The sequence below is a fragment of the Podarcis filfolensis genome (assembly GCF_964270895.1).
Source record: "Podarcis filfolensis genome assembly, chromosome: 1".
NCBI lineage: Eukaryota > Metazoa > Chordata > Lepidosauria > Squamata > Lacertidae > Podarcis > Podarcis filfolensis.
The window spans coordinates 17,324,145-17,341,951 of NC_139604.1; the positions used below are offsets into that span (position 1 = coordinate 17,324,145).

Below are 17,807 nucleotides of genomic sequence, written 5' to 3' on the forward strand. Positions count from 1 at the left end.
CCATTTCTATTTAAGCATGACCTGAAAAGTAAGGGTAAAGGAAAAGTTACTGTTTTTTTTGTTTTTAAACTACCCACACTGGAACAGGAAGGTATTGAAAAGCCTTAAGGGAAAAAACCACCTGCGATCTTGAACACCCATTCTAAACTGTATGTTTTCTGGATTGCGGGAGGTTGATGTAGAGGGGGAGAGAAATGGAAGATTGCCGTAGTTAGAGAGAAAGTGCAATATTGCCAAAATCTCAGAAGGAAAAATAGAAGCATCACCAGAAAAATGCTTTTCCAAATCCAGGCGGTGCATTCAAAAGACAAGCTTGCGCAGGTACCACAGCCAGCAACTGTGAGGCCTTGTCTCTTGACCCAGGTCTAGGGAACACCCACTTTTGTTTCCCTCAGCTGTTGTGTAGTAGACAATGTGGGAAGAGAGGCTGCTGACTAGATGTGGTAGCCATGGAAACCAAAGAACAATGAGGGAAGTCAACAGTGAGGGAGCCTGTGGGATGGAGTCAGTAAAAAGACTATTTTTACTGGGCAATTTCCACCTTTTCTGTGGGGGCAGACAGCTCTTCAGTGAACCCAGACAACGTCGATGGTATTATGTGCTGTTTCTGAGTGTCCCTTCCACAGTTCAGTATGAAATAAGTATGATAAGGAACTTCACTGTGCTTGTCTGCCTGCATCCAATGGGATTTCTGACTCTGAAAGGATGCCCCCTTCCCTATTTCACACCAAACAGCTCGCCTTTCCAAATAGAGGGATATTCGTGGCCATACTAGAACTTTCCGTGGCCTAATCTAGGCAGCCTAGTCCAGGCATAGGCAAACTCTGCCCTCCAGATGTTTTGGGACTACAACTCCCATCATCCCTAGCTAACAGGACCAGTGGTCAGGGATGATGGGAATTGTAGTCTCAAAACATCTGGAGGGCAGAGTTTGCCTATGCCTGGCCTAGTCAGTATTTATACTTCAAATTCTTAGTGGTTCTGTCAACAAATGCACTGTTGTTGTTAGCAAGCTGAAAAATTAATCCCAAGAAATTAAAATCAGAGGAGTCCCGAGCTTTCGGCAAGGAGCCATCCCGCTCATGCTAGACAAAAAAGCAAATTTCCTTCATCCTCAAGGCATTTCTTCCTATTTCACCTCCTGCATTGCAATCCGTTCTACAAAACAACTCCAGATCTGCCATTTAAAAATATTAAGAACTTCGGGTCAGCATGTTCCATGAGCAGTTTTACAACCATTCATTTTATTACGATCAACAAATCTCTTCAGATTACTTACAACCATTCCACAATTTAAAGAGAAACGTTTCTGCAATCAGGAGTAATCTTAATTTCATTTCAGGATTCCCTCTCCTCCAAAAGTGATTATTCCTATGGTATGGTAACAGTAGCTTTCAATTCTTGAATTCAAGATTGCATTCATTTGCACACAAAAAGGTTGTGATCTGCTTTGTGTTTCCCCCAAGGCCCACACTGGACTCGGCTTTGTAGTGAATTTGCGTTAGCTAGTAGGTTACTTCTGGAATTAGTTACTACAGTGGAATTCTTAACTCTGCTTTCAGTTGCCTTTGTGCTGCTCTTCAAACATCAGTTGCATAATTTTCTTCCAGCTCAAGTGGGGAGTTTAGGGATAAGTGTGGGTCAAACAACCTGGAAAGAGATTTTGGCACCTGATCACAGTAATTTATTATCCACATTGAACAATACGATGACTGCAGCAAACCTTTGCTGATATATTCATTCTATTGAGGTTTTCTTGGCATCTGAACCAGTTCTGTTGTCATTTACATCAACATCTCTGCCAGCAACTGCACCATATCTTTATTTCAGGTGCAGCTGCAGTATGGATCTACCCAATAAAAATGCACTCTGATCTCGGGCCACAACACCATCCTTCCCCTCTTATGCAAAGGAAACTGGTGGGAGCAAGACAGCAAGCAGCTATGATGTCCTTGAGAAGAGGAAGAAAATGCAACTGCCCATCATCAGACTCTTCTCCTCTAGCGCCCCTGAGGGCGGCTGCCCAAATTTACAGGCAGTATACTTTAGCAAAGATGCTAAGCAGTTTTGGTCCTATTGGAAAATTCAGCACACCCGCTCTATAGGCTTTTTCACACAGGTACATGCTGCTCCTACACTCACAGAAGTATTTATGCCAGTGGTTTTCGTAATTTTTATTTGATTTTACAACTGTAAAATTATAACAATATCAAATACACACTACTGTCATATTTTTCAACTGCATCTTATTTCTTCATCCGTATTTTAAGTGTCTCCATGTTATCCAATGTATTTGTTACAAGCGTTGTTAAAATCCTAGAGTTTTCATTTGCTTACAGTGGTCTCTTAAATACATTATAAATCTTTTCCATTATTTCTTAAAACTTTTGCCTTCTTGGTTCCCGAGTGTTCCGGTCAGTTTTGCCATTTCGGCATAGTCCAACAGCTTAGTTTGCCATTCTTATCTGCTAGGGACTTTCATCTTCTTTCCACCTCTGGGCTCATAGCATCCGTGTGGCCGCCGCTGCATAAATGAAAAGTATTTTCTGCCAGTGGCACCCTGGGGTGCCTTGAAGGATGGTCAGGGTGCCACGGGTCCCTCCTCTGATGCCCTCTTGCATCTCTGCCTCCCAAAGGCTTGCACAGTTGTTTGTTGAAGCAGCCCTGGCTACAAGCTCCCTAGGCAAATGGTGACTTTGGGAGGCACCTCTCTTTGGAGAAGGGGCAGCTCAGAGACCAGGGACAGCAGCAGCAACTGCCTGGAGGACTCCTAAGGAGAGGGGAGAGGCTGAGGGAACACTCCACAAGGGTGTTTGAAAAAGGGTGAGAGGCTGCCAGCTGGTCAAGGGAGCTGTGGACTCAAAAAGGTTAAAAACCTCTGCTCTATGTGAAAGACATATTCTGCAGGAACAAAAAATGTGCACTGATGTCAGGGGCTCGGGAGCAGGAGCACAGGGGAGAGAGGAAATGGAGAGCGAAGGGGAAGAATCCGAGGGCAGCGTAGGGGAGTATGACAGTGACCCGAGAGATTCCATGAGCTTCTCCAGCGAATCAGAAGATTCCCAGAAGGGGGCGCCGATGGTCAGGGCAAGGGGGGGTCCCAGGGGGGACGCACCAGAAACAAGGAGCCAGCGGGGAACCCCAAAGCAGCAGCGGGGGATCAGGACCAGTTTCCCCACCAGAGCGTAGGGGGGGGGAAGAGTCACATGTGTCAGGACCAGCGTCTCCTCCAGCGGGGAGAGAAGATGAGTCAGGGCTGACCACGCCTCCATCGGAGAGTGGGGGAACGGAGGGGAGGTCAGTTGCAGCTAGCCTCCCCGAAGGGGGAAGCAGTGACAGCAGCAGTGAAACAGTCAGGAGGAAAGTTGCTGGCTGGGCGCGCGCGCCAAGTTCAAATGTACAGGCGCGGGGGACAGCAGGAGACCCGGATTGGGAACCAGCTCCTAAAGCCCGCCGGAGGGAGGGGGAAGGCTCAGGGGATTCAGCGTCAGAAGAGTCTAGAAAGGGCGAGACCCCGACGGACAGGCGGAACCAGAGGCGGAAAGAACAGAGGAAGAGGTGGAGCAAGGCTAGAGTCTTAAACTGGTGTCTGGGGGGAGGAGATTCAGACGGAGCATCAGCGATCTAGAGTTTGAGACGTAGAGCTGCACGCTGCGGCTCTGGAAGTGGAACTGAACTTCAATAAAGACTTTCGTACTTAACAACGAAGCGGCGTTGGTCCTTTGTGAGCTGGGACCTCGGGCAGCTCTGACAACTGGGAATAACTGTACAAGTGTACAGAGCCAGCATTGACCAATGGCTCCTTATGGATACTTGGGAGCTAATACACTGGCATTGTGTAACACTTTTTTTACAAGGGTACAGCTTAAACTGTTTGCACACAGAGCAGCTCTATAACCTTTCAACTACTTGCTGGTTCCCTTTGAGGAATCTACTCGTGTGTCTACTTCAATGCCCTTGGCTAAGATGTACGACTACATTAACAAATATACAGAGTCCGAGACTTTTTAAAAAAACCTTTATTTTCTTTCATTTTTCATGACACAGAATCATCTTGCAGAACAAACCAGGGACCATCTAGCTAGCTAGCCATGACAACGTTCCACTGAAGCCAACAGAACGTCGTGGGTTGTGAGACTTCATACGTTTGTTCTCAGCGGGATCTCTAGCACTGATCCTGCACACATTAACTCAAAAGTATTTCCCAATGCTGATCCCACCGGGGCTGACTCCCAATTAAGCACACTGGCTGTATCTGGCATTTCCTGGATTGTGACTACCGTGTGATTGAGTTCGTAACAGGCTTCCCAGAATCCTGTACGCAGCTACTCGACTGGAAGTGACTGGAGTCTCGTGCATTTGTCAGATGCCTTTTCGCTGCTGTTTTCCATTTTTGCAATCCTGGAACCAAACTGCATGGCCCTCTTTGGCAGGACCGACGAGGCTGTCAAGCCAAGCTCAGCCGCTGCCAGGCGGAGAAGCAATTTCTCCCCGATGCCTCGACGTAGAGTCAAGTTTGCTTTCTCCCAGATGGGAAGAGAATTGAGAAAAGATACTACTTCTTCGTCAAGAAACGGAAACCTAAAACGAAAAAAGAACGCCAAGCAAAATTTATTTTTCAAGAGAATTCAAAAATAAATTGCTAAGAATATTTTTGGAAAAATCCTTGAATCGACTTATTTGGCGGTTACAATCAGAGCTAATTAGTAGTTTCCTATAAGTATCCAAATGTGTGAATTATTCATAAAGGTAAAGGACCCATGACAGTTAAATCCAGTTGCGGACGATTCTGGGGTTGCGGCACTCATCTCGCTTTACAGGCTGAGGGAGCTGGCGTTTGTCCGCAGACAGTTTTTCCAGGTCATGTGGCCAGAATGACTAAGCTGCTTCTGGCGCAATGGAACACCGAAACCAGAGCAGCGCATGGAAATGCCGTTTACCTTCCCACCAAAGTGGTACCTATTTATCTCCTTGCACTTTTGGGCGTGCTTTTGAACTGCTAGGTTGGCAGGAGCTGGGACCGAGCAACGGGCGTTCATCCCGTTGCAGGGATTCGAACCGCCGACCTTCTGATCGGCAAGCCCAAGAGGCTCAGTGGTTTAGACTTCAGCACCACCCGTGTATTCATACATACACCTATAAAAAAAGCCAGGCAGCTCAGAGCTAGACAAGCATACTGTGGGAAACTGTGGAGAGACACATCCTTCTGAGATGTGTAAACTGAAGGTCAATCCAGATAAGACAGAGGCACTGTGAGTGGGCGGTTCCTTAGACCGGATGGATGGGAGATTGCCTGCTTTTGATGGAGTCACACGCCATTTAAGGAGCGGGTACGCAGTTTGGGGGGGGGTACGTCTGGATTCTGTTGCTTGAGGCTCAGGTGGTCTTGATGACATACAGCACCTTCCATCAGCTTCAGCTGGTGGCCCAGCTGTGCCCTTATCTGGAAAGGGATAGCTTAATTTCTGTCACCCATGCTCTGGTAAACTTTAGGATAGATTACTGCAACACATTATACGTGGTGCTGCCTCCGAAGATGGATCGGAAACTTCAGCTAGTGCAGAATTCTGCAGCAGGTTGCTCAACAGGGCAAGATGGTTACACTGATCCTGGAATGAAGTTTCTGGGTTCAATTAAGTGTGCTGGTTTTGACCTATAAAGCCTTAAACGGCTCAGGACCATGGTACCTCTCCCCATATGAACCAATCTTGAACCCTGCAATCTTCGTGTGCCTCCTTCACAACAGGTCTGGAAGACGGCAACATGAGAACAGGCTTTTTCTGTGGTGGCTCCCTGTCTGTGGAATACTCTCCTGGAGGAGGTTCAGCCGATGCCCTCATTGCATATAGAGTGGTACCTCTGGTTACATACTTAATTCGTTCCGGAGGTCCGTTCATAACCTGAAACTGTTCTTAATCTGAGACACCACTTTAGCTAATGGGGCCTCCCACTGTTACTGCGCCGCCACTATGCGATTTCTGTTCTCATCCTGAAGCAAAGTTCTTAACCCGAGGTACTATTTCTGGCTGAGCAGAGTCTGTAACCTGAAGCGTATGTAACCTGAAGCGTATAACCCAAGCTACCACTGTACAGTGGACGCTCGGGTTGCAAAAGTGATCCATGCGGGATGCATGTTCGCAACCAGCAGTGGCGCGTCTGCGCATGCGCGAGCTGCAATTCAGCGCTTCTGCGCATGCGCGAGCACCAAAACCTGGAAGTAACCCGTCCCGGTACTTCTGGGTTTTGGCGGTTCGCAACCTGAAAAAACGCAACCTCAAGTGTCTGTAACCCGAGGTATGACTGTAGTTAGTAAAAGTAAAAGTCCAGTCAAACTTGACTATGGGGTTGTGGCGCTTATCTTGCTTTACAGGCCGAGGGAGCCAGCGTTTGTCCGCAGACAGCTTTCTGGGTCATGTGGCCAACAGGACTAAACTACTTCTGGCGCAACACAACACTGTGATGGAAACCAGAGGGCACAGAAACGCCATTTACCTTCCCGCTGCAGCAGTACCCATTTATCTACTTGCACTGGTCTGCTTTCGAATTGCTAGGTTGGCAGGAGCTGGGACAGAGCAACGGGAGCTCACTCCATCATGGGGATTCAAACCACCAACCTTCCAATCGGCAAGCCAAGCCCAAGAGGCTCAGTGGTTTAGATCACAGCGCCACAAGTTCCCGCATGTATTTAGGTGCCAGGCAAAAACATTCCTCTTCTCCCAGACCTTTGGCTAATGAAATAATCTATGGCCTTTTAAACTGGTGGGGGTGGGGAATTGATTTCGTTTGTTATTATGGTATGTATTTTTTTTCTTTTTATATTGAAAACTGCCTTGTGATCCTCAGATGAAGGGCAGTATAGAAATTTAATAAATCAACATCATCACCATCACTTCAACTTGCTGCACCTGAATGACATAATGCTAACAAAATATCCTCAGTTATCATGATTTTAAAAGAAATAGCCCAGTAACTTCTCCCCCCAAACAGCTTACCTAGCTTCTTTGCCATGATCCCCAATAACTCTATCATCTCGGCCAAGGTTCCTAGATGAAATTCGCCCCAGTTCCATTTCCAGTTCTTCATTCAATCCCTCCAAACCATGTTTTTCAAAGCAAGCCCGGTGCCTAGAATAGCCGGCAAGCTGCTCATCTGCTCCAATTCCAGTAAGTACAATCTGCAACAGAGCACAACATGCAGTCTTAGCATTTATTTACTTAACCCGCTGTACCCTAAAAAAACACTTTTGCTCCGCAATATTTTGCATCTACTTTGGTAAATCTAATTATAGCTACATACAAATCTTTTTAGATAAGGGAGCTACAAATAAAGAGTTTTATAAGGTTCAATTCTGTTCCAATGAACAACTGGCAATCTATTTAGACAGGAGCAGAACTGCATTTTATTCAGCTGGAAATATGCAGAAGATGACTATTATGACTGTGCCAGATTTTCATCCCATTTAAATCATAGAGCCATCATCGTTACAAAAAGAATACAGTAAGCAGTGTTCAAAACTCCCATTGCTCTAGGTGCAACTGGGAATTTCATTAGCACAAGCAGATTCTGAGTTCTGGGCACAGTATTGCACCTAAGATCTCAGATTAAAACTGCACAGTGGAAGGAAAGGAGGGCCTTTTTCTGCCTCCCCACTTCCAGCCACTTTCTGAAGAATATAGAAGAGACCCTCTTAAGAATATTCGGGGGGTGGGCAGGAGAAGGACTCAACCATGTGAAAAATGAACGTATTTTAACTGCAGTTCATTCATTTTCAGTTTGTATTCTTGTTATAAAAAAGTATGCCTAGACATTCCGATGGTGTACCCATTAACTTAGGTTTAAGGTGCCATTTAGCTCCTAACTTTCGTATCTCAGTTTCTATCAGTGACAGTAAGCCTGTAACTTACTTTCACATATCTAATTTGTCCACATTCAATTTTACATGTGTGGCAAAAGAGCTAATAAAATAAAAAGGAACTGCACAGTTATGCCTGGAGTATAAGGAGGGCTCACTCCCTTGTAGGCTTAGGATTGCAATACCAACTATGGAGTAAAAATAGATGTGTGTGAGAGAGTCGTTAAGTCATAAATCGATAGCTAGCTTTATACCTTCGCAACGCTTTTATATGGCCTTATATCTCCCTGACTGGTAATCAGGCCTTCTCCTCTGGAAGCAAACCACACAGCACAACCGATGCTATCATCCAGAACAGTGCCCAAGGGATAAACTAAATGACTTATGTGTTGTCGTCTCATTGCTTTTAACTCCTCAAGCGTAACGTTGATTTCCACGAAATTCCACGATCGGGAAGGACTGACGGTTTTCAGTTCTTCCAGCCCTGCCTTGCCGGTAATCCTGTCAGGCACGTTAAAAGATGACGAAGAGCCACATTTCACAATACCGGTGTCATCGAAGCATCCCTGACTAGGGGGCGACTGTTTCTGTTCCTTGCTGTGTTTCTTGGTGGAACTGCTTTGCCTTCCTTTGTCTGCTACCTTGAAGGCCACATTGAGAAGATCAATGGGTTCTTCTGAAGGAACGTGCCTGTCAGCAAGGGCTGCTATGAGAATGGAATCAATGCCCCCAGAAAACAGCACCGCAACATGGGGTTTCCTCAGAGCTGCTCCTGACATTTCTCCTCTTAAATGATCGGCCTCTCTAGCCAGACATAAAACTCGTCTCTCGACTGCTCTACTCAACACGTCAATAAACTGGCGAACGAGTTCCTTCTTATGGTGCTCTGCAAGAAACATCTGCAGAACTTCCACATCTGCTACATTGTTGGTAAAATCAAATAACCAGGACTCCTCCTGTGTGTTAAGGGACTCCTTATTTAACGGAATGACAGGCGCTACCAACGTGTGTGAGTCATTCACCACAAGAGACACATAACTTGGGGAATATTTGGAAGCCATATTTAAGTCACCCAGGACTGTTTTCTCGGTAGCATTCTGTCTGGAAGGGTATTTCCAAGGATACAGCGTTAAAGTCACCGCTTCGGATGCAGCGCAGGCCTTGAGATCCAATCTGAAGATTCCCGATGCTGGAACTTCCTGCCACGGATTACGAGAGACGGCACTTACGGAAGAAAGCACGAGAACTTTGTCTACCTCTTTATTGAACTGCCACAGCAGACTGCGGCGGCCAAAGAAGTCTCTGCCGAACCACAAGCAATGCTCTGACGCCTGATAAAAAACAAAAGACCATGGACCCTGAATGGAAGATAACACTGACAAAACATCCGATTCACGGCTGCACGTGCAAAGTTGCCGAAAAATAATTTGAGTGTCGTTCTCTTCAGCCGTTACAGGAACACCGTTGAAAATTTCCCCATTCCAAAGAAACACATTGCCACTTGTAGGATCTTCCATAGGCTGTGGAGTCAACTGTCCCCTTAAGTGAAGCACGTGGCCAGAAAATAAGCAGTGGTATGGAAGCTGGGGTACAGTCTTTATCAGTTGTTGACTACTATTGGGTCCTCTTCTCCTAAGATTACATAAAATATCCTCTTTCAAGAAACAGCCGTCAGGGGGACGTACAGACAAGCTGACCACACAGCAAATTCCACACATTGTAAAGGCGTGTTTGAGGCCTTAGCTTATTTCTTGATTTTGACTTTCTCCAAATTCTCCATTTCCTGATGTGCCTTCTTCAGTTCATCTAATGTGTCTGTAAAAAAGAGAGGAAAACCTGTATTTAGCACATCAGTTAAAAACTGCAAAATAAAAGCGTTATAAAGTATTCTAAACAGTCCATAACTGCATGCTCTAGAAGTCCACTTATTGCCAAATTTAAAATGAACACTTTAAACTGCGTCCATGATCCAGAAATCTGCAATAACAAGTAGGGGAACAACTCCTCCAATCAAATGGACTGGGTAGGAGCAGGAAATGGGGGGGGGGTGCCAATATGTAATCTATGTCCCAGCTAACAGCAGGGAAGGTAACACAATAGTCGCAACAGAAGACTCATTCTGCTAGCATTCTCATGGGCATCTACACCAGAACCTGAAAATTGAGAGCTGTGGGTTACAGAACTCTTTTGAACACATGGCGAAGGTATGAATAAAAAAAAGAGGATAGGAAAACAGGAACTTGTATCACATAACTTCATAGCATATTTTTTTCCACCAGATATAGCTGTTTAATTTCACTTCTGTAAAATTTAGCAACAGCAGTATCTGAGCCTGCCATATTCCAAATACTGATATTTCTGTATTACAGTAATGAACTCCTTTCAGATGATTTATGATCACACCCCCATGCTAAAAACTGATATGAAGACAGTAGCTTCTTTTACATAAGAATTTACATTTTATAACGAAACCCATCCATCAATTCACCCTTTTTATTTTGTTGAGGTAAGCTGGCTTCTTAAATCTACATTTAAACATCATTCTAATTGATTTAACCTTAATCTCAACCACATATGAAGAATATTTTAATCTTCTTTCCTTCTTAATATCAGAAACCCCGTAAATATACAACTTTGATCCTCAGTAAACCTGAGCTTTCTGATCTATCTTATCTATCTATGGCTATTTTCAGACTAGTGATATGCTTCCCACCATCGCATGACACACTTTATAAGGGTCCAAGGACCAAAAATTCCTAACTGGTTCATGCAAAACAGGCCCCATAGAACTAATCATCATAAATATTTCTGGATGGTTGCCTACATTCTAATGATGATGATGATTACTTATATTAAGGACATAATTGGGCATATATAAAGGAACGCTATCTGTACAAGTGTAATACCATGTAAAATCCGTACTATGTAACATCATGCAACTTCTCTACATCCAATCACAAATAAAAAATTAAGAGAGCCAAGGAACATACTTTTGCATTCGGATAGTGTTTGGGTTCTGTCTGCTAGAAAAAATATGTTGCTGTTGGGCTGCTGCCTGTAAACTTTCTGCAAAACAAGAAGAAAACAAGTAGGTTTAACTACACTGGGAAAAAATAAGTGTTCTTATTTCTGAGGTTTTTGTTATTGTTTTTGAATTCTGGTCTTAAATTACAATTGATTTTTTTTAAAAAAATAAAATCAGAAATCACCTTCTTTCTCTACCATTTTTCAGGGAGGGGTATCTTGCTAGATTATAGAAATCGAAAAGCAGGTTTATCTTATTTTTTTTTACAAAGCTTTGACACAAGAGTAGCGTGTCATGGTTTTCATTGATTAGGATCCCACTCATTCAGCGGGCACAAAGGATGCATGCGTGATTAAATTTCCTGTTTCGACATTTCTAGGGACCCATGAAGTAGTTGCCGCTTTGCACGTACATTGCAGATATCTTTCAGAACAAAAGTGGAAGGTACGAAAGCTAACACAGCTCAGTTTACTCTGTGCACTGCTGCAGTTATGCGCAAATCTGAACACCACATTTTCAAAGCTCCCTAGGTTTCTTCATATACAGTTAGTTATAATTTAGCAAAAGGAATTACCCGGTTCTTCTTTAAGTTGGAAACTTCATCAACTACAACTTTTTGCTCTTTAATCTGCAACAAAAGGGAAAAGAAACTGAGAAAATGCAAATGTTCTGCTACTAAATTCAATACCACCAATACACTTGACCATTACAGGAGCACAGCATGTGGCTGGTCTTGAAGGCAAACTTTTGATTTTCCTTACAGCATTAATGGGAAGAAGCAACGTGGTTGCACTTTCTGCAAATGCACAGTAATAGAAATTCTGCTTTATTGATGTGTTTCTGTGTTGAAGGCAGCAGCTATGCCTTGAGAATTAACAACTCCACGAATTAGACTCTCATGATTTGCAAGACATAGTTGCTGCATAAACAGGATGGCACAAGTGCATGTTTCCTCAGAAGTAAATCCCACTGTGTACAACAGAGCTTTCTTTCTAATGTGTGTTTAGGGATTCAGTTGTAAGATAACAAACTGTTGACATCACTACGTTAAAATGTCACAGCAAGTTCTTTTATCTCTCTCTTGAGAGCAGAACTTAATGCTTGCTCAAGATTCTTCCACCAGAAACAATGCAAACACAGCAACAATTTAGGGCGCCTCTGTGTGGCAGTTTCCCATGGACTTGGTGCTGCTCATGAACAGCATTAGAAACTGAGATATAAGAGCTAGGAGCTAAATGGCACCTTAAACCTAGGTTATGGGTGCAACAAACAAATGTCTAGGTGTGCTTACAAACCTGAAAATGAATGAACTGCGGTTAAAATATTATGTTCATTTTTCACATGGTCTAGTCCTTCTCCTGCCCACCCCCCTATTATTCTTAAGAGGGTCTCTTCTCCAGTCTACAGACAGTAGCTGGAAGTGAGGAGGCAGACACTGTGCAGTTTTAATCTGAAATCTTAGGTGCAGTACTGCGCCCAGAGCTCAGAAACCGCTGGTGCTAATGAACTTCCCTGTCGCAAATTGTGCCCAGAACAATGGGAGTTTCAAACACTGCTCATGCATGCAAGTTTTATTTTGTAAAAAGAACTGTTATTGTTTTCCACTAACAATATAACATCAACCAAGTGTAGAGAAACAGCAGAGCACAAATATTGCACCAATATGCTATCTCAAGCCATATTCATACCAGTGGAGGTAGCTGACCATTGCAGCTGGCCACCTCACAATGGAAAATTGCCACGATATATTTATAAAGAACATGGTTGTTACAGAGGCATGAAATGAAGCTGCACGCAAGTTTTACGCAAGAACCACACAACGCTGTCTTCATGATGCCCCTCATTATTTCCTCATTTAATCTGAGTTTACCATTTGCACAGAAATCCCAGCAAGTTTCAAAACAGCAGCAAAAAACAAAACAACAACGAAAATGCTAAATTCTGATTAAATGGGGAAAAGCTGCAAATAAATAAACCAAAACCAAAACCAAACAAACCCACATCCCCAAACCCCACTTGCATCCATGAACAGCACCGATTCCATAATAAACCAAAGTGTTGGATGACCATCTCCCTCTGTTAAGGTTATGCCTTTCCCATTCACCTTTCTGTTGAGCTCCTCTTTGTCATACAGCTTCATCTCCTCTGCCTTTTGTGGTATTTGGCTCAACATTTGCTGCAAGTCCGTGCTATTCCAAGGCCACCCACACTTCTTTTTCAGTGCGATCAGCAGTTGCTTTTTCGATGGATGAAAATCGCGCCTCAAAACCAGCCAGGATCATGAGATCTGAAGGGAAAGGAGGGGGAAAAGCTTCAGGATCAGGCCAGAGGCCCATGTAGTCCAGCATCCTATTCTCACAGCGGCCAAACAGATTCCTGTAGGAAATCCACAAGCAAGACCCGAGCAGCGCAGCGCTCTCCACACCTGTGAATCACAGCAACTGGTACTTAAGAGTCACAATGCGCCCCCCAGTGGGATGGGGAGATGGGTTACCAAAAGGGGCATCTGGACTGCAGTGACCTCGCTGCTGCCTCAGCCCCACTTCTTCCCCTCCTGCCTCCGTAAGGGGTGTCGGGGAGGCCAAGTAAGCAGTATCACCCAAATTCTGAGGGGAAGTAAAGTTCGCCAACTAACGCAAGATAAAATTAAACTAGAAGGACGAGATGTAAGAGGCACTCATGCCATGAGGTCAGGGTTTCCAAAACCTGGGCCTCCGGCTGTTTTTGGACTATAATTCCCATCATCCCTGACCACGGATCCTGCTTTCTAGGGATAATGGGAGTTGTAGTCCAAAAGACAGCTAGAGGCCCAAGTTTCGGGAACTCTTCACTAGATTAACAGAGGCAGATTTAGGGGAGTGTGAATGGTTCACCCACATTGGGTGCCAAGCCGGGGGGGGGGGGGGGTGGCACTGCAACAATAATATAGAAGAGAAAGTGAGGGCAGGGGGCACCAAATTTTGGCATTGCACAGGGTGCTGCTGAAATTTGAAAGCCCAAAGTCCGTTGATGATATTAAGCAGGAGGACTTTGGTTTATGGTAGAAATGGGTTAAGGCTCCCTTTCTTACATTCAAAAAGAGACCCCGCCCCCGTAGCCCCATCAATTTATACAAGCTGGATCTGTGGAAAATGACACTGTTTTTTGCACATGGTGGAAAGTAAGGCAATGCAGCTCTTTGAATAATAACAATTTTATGATTTATATGCTGCCCATCTGACTGAGTTGCCCCAGCCACTCTGGGCGGCCCCCAACAAAATATTAAAAACACAATAAAACATCCACCATTGAAAACCCTCCTGAACAGGGCTGTCTTCAGATGTCTTCTAAAAGTTGTATAGTTATTTATTTCCTTGACATCTGATGGGTGTTCCCCAGGATGGGTGCCACTACCAAGGAGGCCCTCCACCTGATTCCCTGTAGCTTCACTTCTCGTAGTGAGGGGACCGCCAGAAGGCCCTTGTAGGTGAACCTCAGTGTCCAGGCTGCATGATGGGGATGGAGACAGTCCCGCAGGTTGAACATCCATTTTCCACCTCCCCTTCCAGGCTAAAACTCCGGATCGCTTCCGGACTCCATCACAGGGCCGGCCCTCCCATGAGGCACACTGAAGCGGCTGCCTCAGGAGGCAGAATTGGGGCAACCCACTGGAAAACCCGGGTGCCTTTGGCAGATGAGTGGAGCGCTGGAGGCAGCAGCCCTCACAATATCAAATGATTCTGATGTCTATGGCTGCAAACCTATTGCGCCCAGTTAACTAGGGAACAAGTCCCACTTGAACTCACAATCTGATCCGAGGAGCTCAGGGTGGCCTGAGACCTCCCTAGGGTTTCCCCTCGGGCACCTTACCTTTCACACGTGCAGAGTACCCGGCGCTCGACTTCTTCCGCCATCCAACGACCCTCTCCGCCCACAGCGACGCGCTTCTTTCCTTGGGCTCGGAAGCAGGGTGGGGCCATCGCGGTGGTTCTTCCGATTGGGTCGGAGGGATGACGGGCGTGTTGGAGAACCTATGAAGACGGCTTAAATCTGCTCAAGGGAGCGGGGGGGGGGAGAAGGGAGGGAGAAAATATGCAAACGGAAGGAAGGACTGCAAAGGGTCGCTGCGCTTTTACGCACGAGACGCAGCTAGGAAGCGGCAGGCTGGTTGGGGAGGGGACCAGTTTATAAGACTTTTAGATGGATGATTGCCGGGAATCCTGGCCTGCAATGTGGCCGGCTTGCAGGCTGCCGTTTACATTGGGTTGCTTTTCCTTCTGGAACAAACCCCGGCACGTTTTTGCATGGAAATCAGTGGCTAAGGCTGCAGCGCTCCGGATTTCGCTTTAGATTAGATGATTGCAAGGAATCCCCGCCTTCAATGTGGCCGGCTTGCAGGCTGCCGTTTACATTGGGTTGCTTTTCCTACTGGAAAAAAACCCCGGCGCGTTTTGCATGCAAATCGGTGGCTGACGCTGCTTCGCTCCGGATTTCGCCTTTTTATTTTTATTTATTTTTATTAAATTTTTATTAATTTTCCAACATATATTAAAACACAATACAACTAACAACTAACAACACATAAACAAACAAACATATAAACACGTATAATTTCTTAACCTCTTTTTCTTAAACCTTATTTCAACGACTTCCCCATACCTCCCTTTTCTGCATCCCTGTTTTAAACCTTTCCAGCAACCCCTAATTTCAATTACTTATAATTCAATTTCTTTAATCTTTTTCCTCTTACCCAATTATTTATCACTGCAATTCTGTTTTACATTACCCATGACATTTTAGCACTCATTAATTTTACAACAGTTCTTAAGATAAACTTTAAATTTCTTCCAATCTTCTTCCACCGTCTCTTTCCCTTGGTCACGGATTCTGCCAGTCATCTCAGCCAGTCCCATATAGTCTATCACCTTCGTCTGCCACTCTTCCAGCGTGGGTAGTTCTTGTGTCTTCCAATACTTTGCTAAAAGAACTCTTGCTGCTGTTGTAGCATACATAAAGAACGTCCTATCTTTCCTTGCCACCAATTGGCCCACCATGCCCAGGAGAAAGGCCTCTGGTTTCTTGCGGATTTCGCTTTTTTAAATGGATTCGTTTGTTGCTCTAGCTTCTGTGTGTTTTCGTGCGAGGGACTCTTTTGGGTGGGTAGGGGCTGCAAATCCCAAACAACCGCTGTGGAATCGTAGAGTTGGAAGAGGCTTAATCTGACCACCCCGAGGCTTGAGCAACGCAACGCGTTGTGGCGGGTGGGCTGTTTTGTTCGGTGAAAGTAGCCAGCATAATTCAAAGATAAAGTACGAACAATATTTTGAACCTCCAGGCTAAGCAAAAGCCCTTCTCCCTGACACCTATAATTCTGTGTGAAGCATCCTGCGTGTTCCTGTGGGCTGAAATGGTACAGCCAAACACAGGCTTACCATTTGAAAGAGAGCGAGGTTTGGAATATGAATAAATCGCACTTCATATACATTTCGAGGCAATTTATAACCATACAATAAAACACCTAAAAATAAGTTTAGGAATAATACAAATAAACACCCGAGGCAGAGACTCTTTCCTCCCCAATCCTGCTGAAAAAGTTTGTCAGAAGAAAATGGTTTTTAATTTTTTTCCTGGAAATTACAAATAGGAGGCAGCTGTGTTTCGACAGGTGTGCTGTTCCACGAAACATTCTCTTGGGGGTCCTTTTACAAATAAGATATCAAGAATCATTAAAGAGTCTAGGACTACTAAAGTACCTAATTGATTTTAATGGCATTCTATCAGCATTTGGGGAGTGGGATAATTAGCTAGCAGAAGTCCCTTTTCCAACCACTTGAAAAGTTAGCTCAGGAATCCCTAGCCGTCTCTTAATACAAGTGTGCAGTGCCGTCTAGTGGACGCCTTGGGATCATGCCAGGCTGTCAACTTTAGAGCTGTGCGCAGGCATACCTAAAAACAGGAAAGCTTTTGAGTTTTTTTCTGACGCAGGGTGGATAAGTTCTGCTTCTCCTCTCTTCCCCTCAAGGGAAACACGCAGGCTCTAAATCGTTTGCCTCTTCGCCCGTGTAACCCATACTTCAGGTAGAATACTTGACCCGTTTCTTTTCTCTAATAGTGTTTTTGTGTGTGGTCATCTGGTCAGATTTTAGCTCTTAAGGCTGGGCTTGAAGTTCTTGGAGATCTTTGCAACGAAGCCATGATGGATGGGTGGGGCTTTAAGGGTGGAAGCGAAACTGTCCCAAAATCAAACACATCTTGGTTTTCTTTTTAGCAAGTACGGTTACTACTTATTTTCAGCATAGCCCTGAAACTTGCTGCATGTCCCCTTTTTGGGGAGTTCTGGCATCTGTGCATCAACAGAGTTTGAATGCACTGAAAAAGAAAGCTATATATGGGGTGTGTGTGTGTGTGTGTGTGAGAGAGAGAGAGAGAGAGAGAGTATTCCTCAGAAAAAGGATCTGTCTTTTGTTGTTAAGCTGTACAGTTCCCAGCACATTAATGGTAATATATATACATATATGCGTGTGTGTATGTGTGTGTATATATCTATACACACACACACACACACACACACACACACACTAAGAACTAATGATTATTCAACATGATTCCTGGAATGTCAGTAGACTGCATTCTTGGAGGCAACATACCACATGTAAAAGTCCAAAAACACCTACATAAAAACCACTCCATCAACACTCCGAAGTATCGCAAACTTAACATCAAGTTTTAAGTGCTGCAATGCGGCATAATTAACCCCTGTTCAGGATTCTGCCAACCCAGTCCATTCTTCCTCCACCCTCTGGTTTTCAGTTTCCTTCCCTCAACAGTCAGTCAACATTCTGTGGGGACTGAGCTCAATCCTCTTTCGAATGGGTTTTTTAGCAGTGGGATGGGACTTAGTCCCCCCTCCTTTTTTCATTGCTATGAGTTTGTGGATGCCAGACTCTCCTA

General features: G+C 44.7%; 2 protein-coding genes and 1 long non-coding RNA gene across 6 annotated transcripts in view; 1 reads left to right on the forward strand and 2 right to left on the reverse strand.

Annotated features, from left to right (window-relative positions):
- Positions 1-413, reverse strand: part of ANKAR (ankyrin and armadillo repeat containing) — a 44,371-nt gene extending 43,958 nt beyond the window's left edge. The window contains exon 1 of one of the 3 annotated variants that reach the window (XM_083626230.1): positions 267-413. The gene's annotated coding sequence lies outside the window, so the exon portion shown is untranslated. The remainder of the gene's footprint in view (positions 1-266) is intronic. The other 2 variants (XM_083626232.1, XM_083626231.1) reach the window with 2 other exon arrangements.
- A 56-nt stretch (positions 414-469) lies between these two features.
- On the forward strand, positions 470-4,171 carry LOC310743545. Its single transcript, XR_014539085.1, has 3 exons — positions 470-630; positions 1,831-2,119; positions 4,061-4,171. It is a non-coding gene; the product is annotated as an uncharacterized lncRNA (long non-coding RNA).
- On the reverse strand, positions 4,005-14,879 carry ASNSD1 (asparagine synthetase domain containing 1). 2 transcript variants are annotated; one of them, XM_083629620.1, is made up of 6 exons: positions 14,727-14,879; positions 12,982-13,164; positions 11,452-11,505; positions 8,107-9,667; positions 6,993-7,174; positions 4,005-4,581 (listed from the first exon to the last, which is right to left on the reverse strand). In XM_083629620.1, exons 4-6 carry the CDS (start codon positions 9,568-9,570, stop codon positions 4,326-4,328), a joined length of 1,902 nt encoding a protein of 633 aa, XP_083485746.1. In that variant the 5' UTR covers positions 9,571-9,667; positions 11,452-11,505; positions 12,982-13,164; positions 14,727-14,879; the 3' UTR covers positions 4,005-4,325. The 2 variants fall into 2 exon arrangements, with proteins under 2 accessions (XP_083485746.1, XP_083485747.1); XM_083629621.1 differs by lacking the exons at positions 11,452-11,505; positions 12,982-13,164; positions 14,727-14,879 and adding an exon at positions 10,843-10,918.
- Between the last annotated feature and the right edge of the window lie 2,928 nt (positions 14,880-17,807).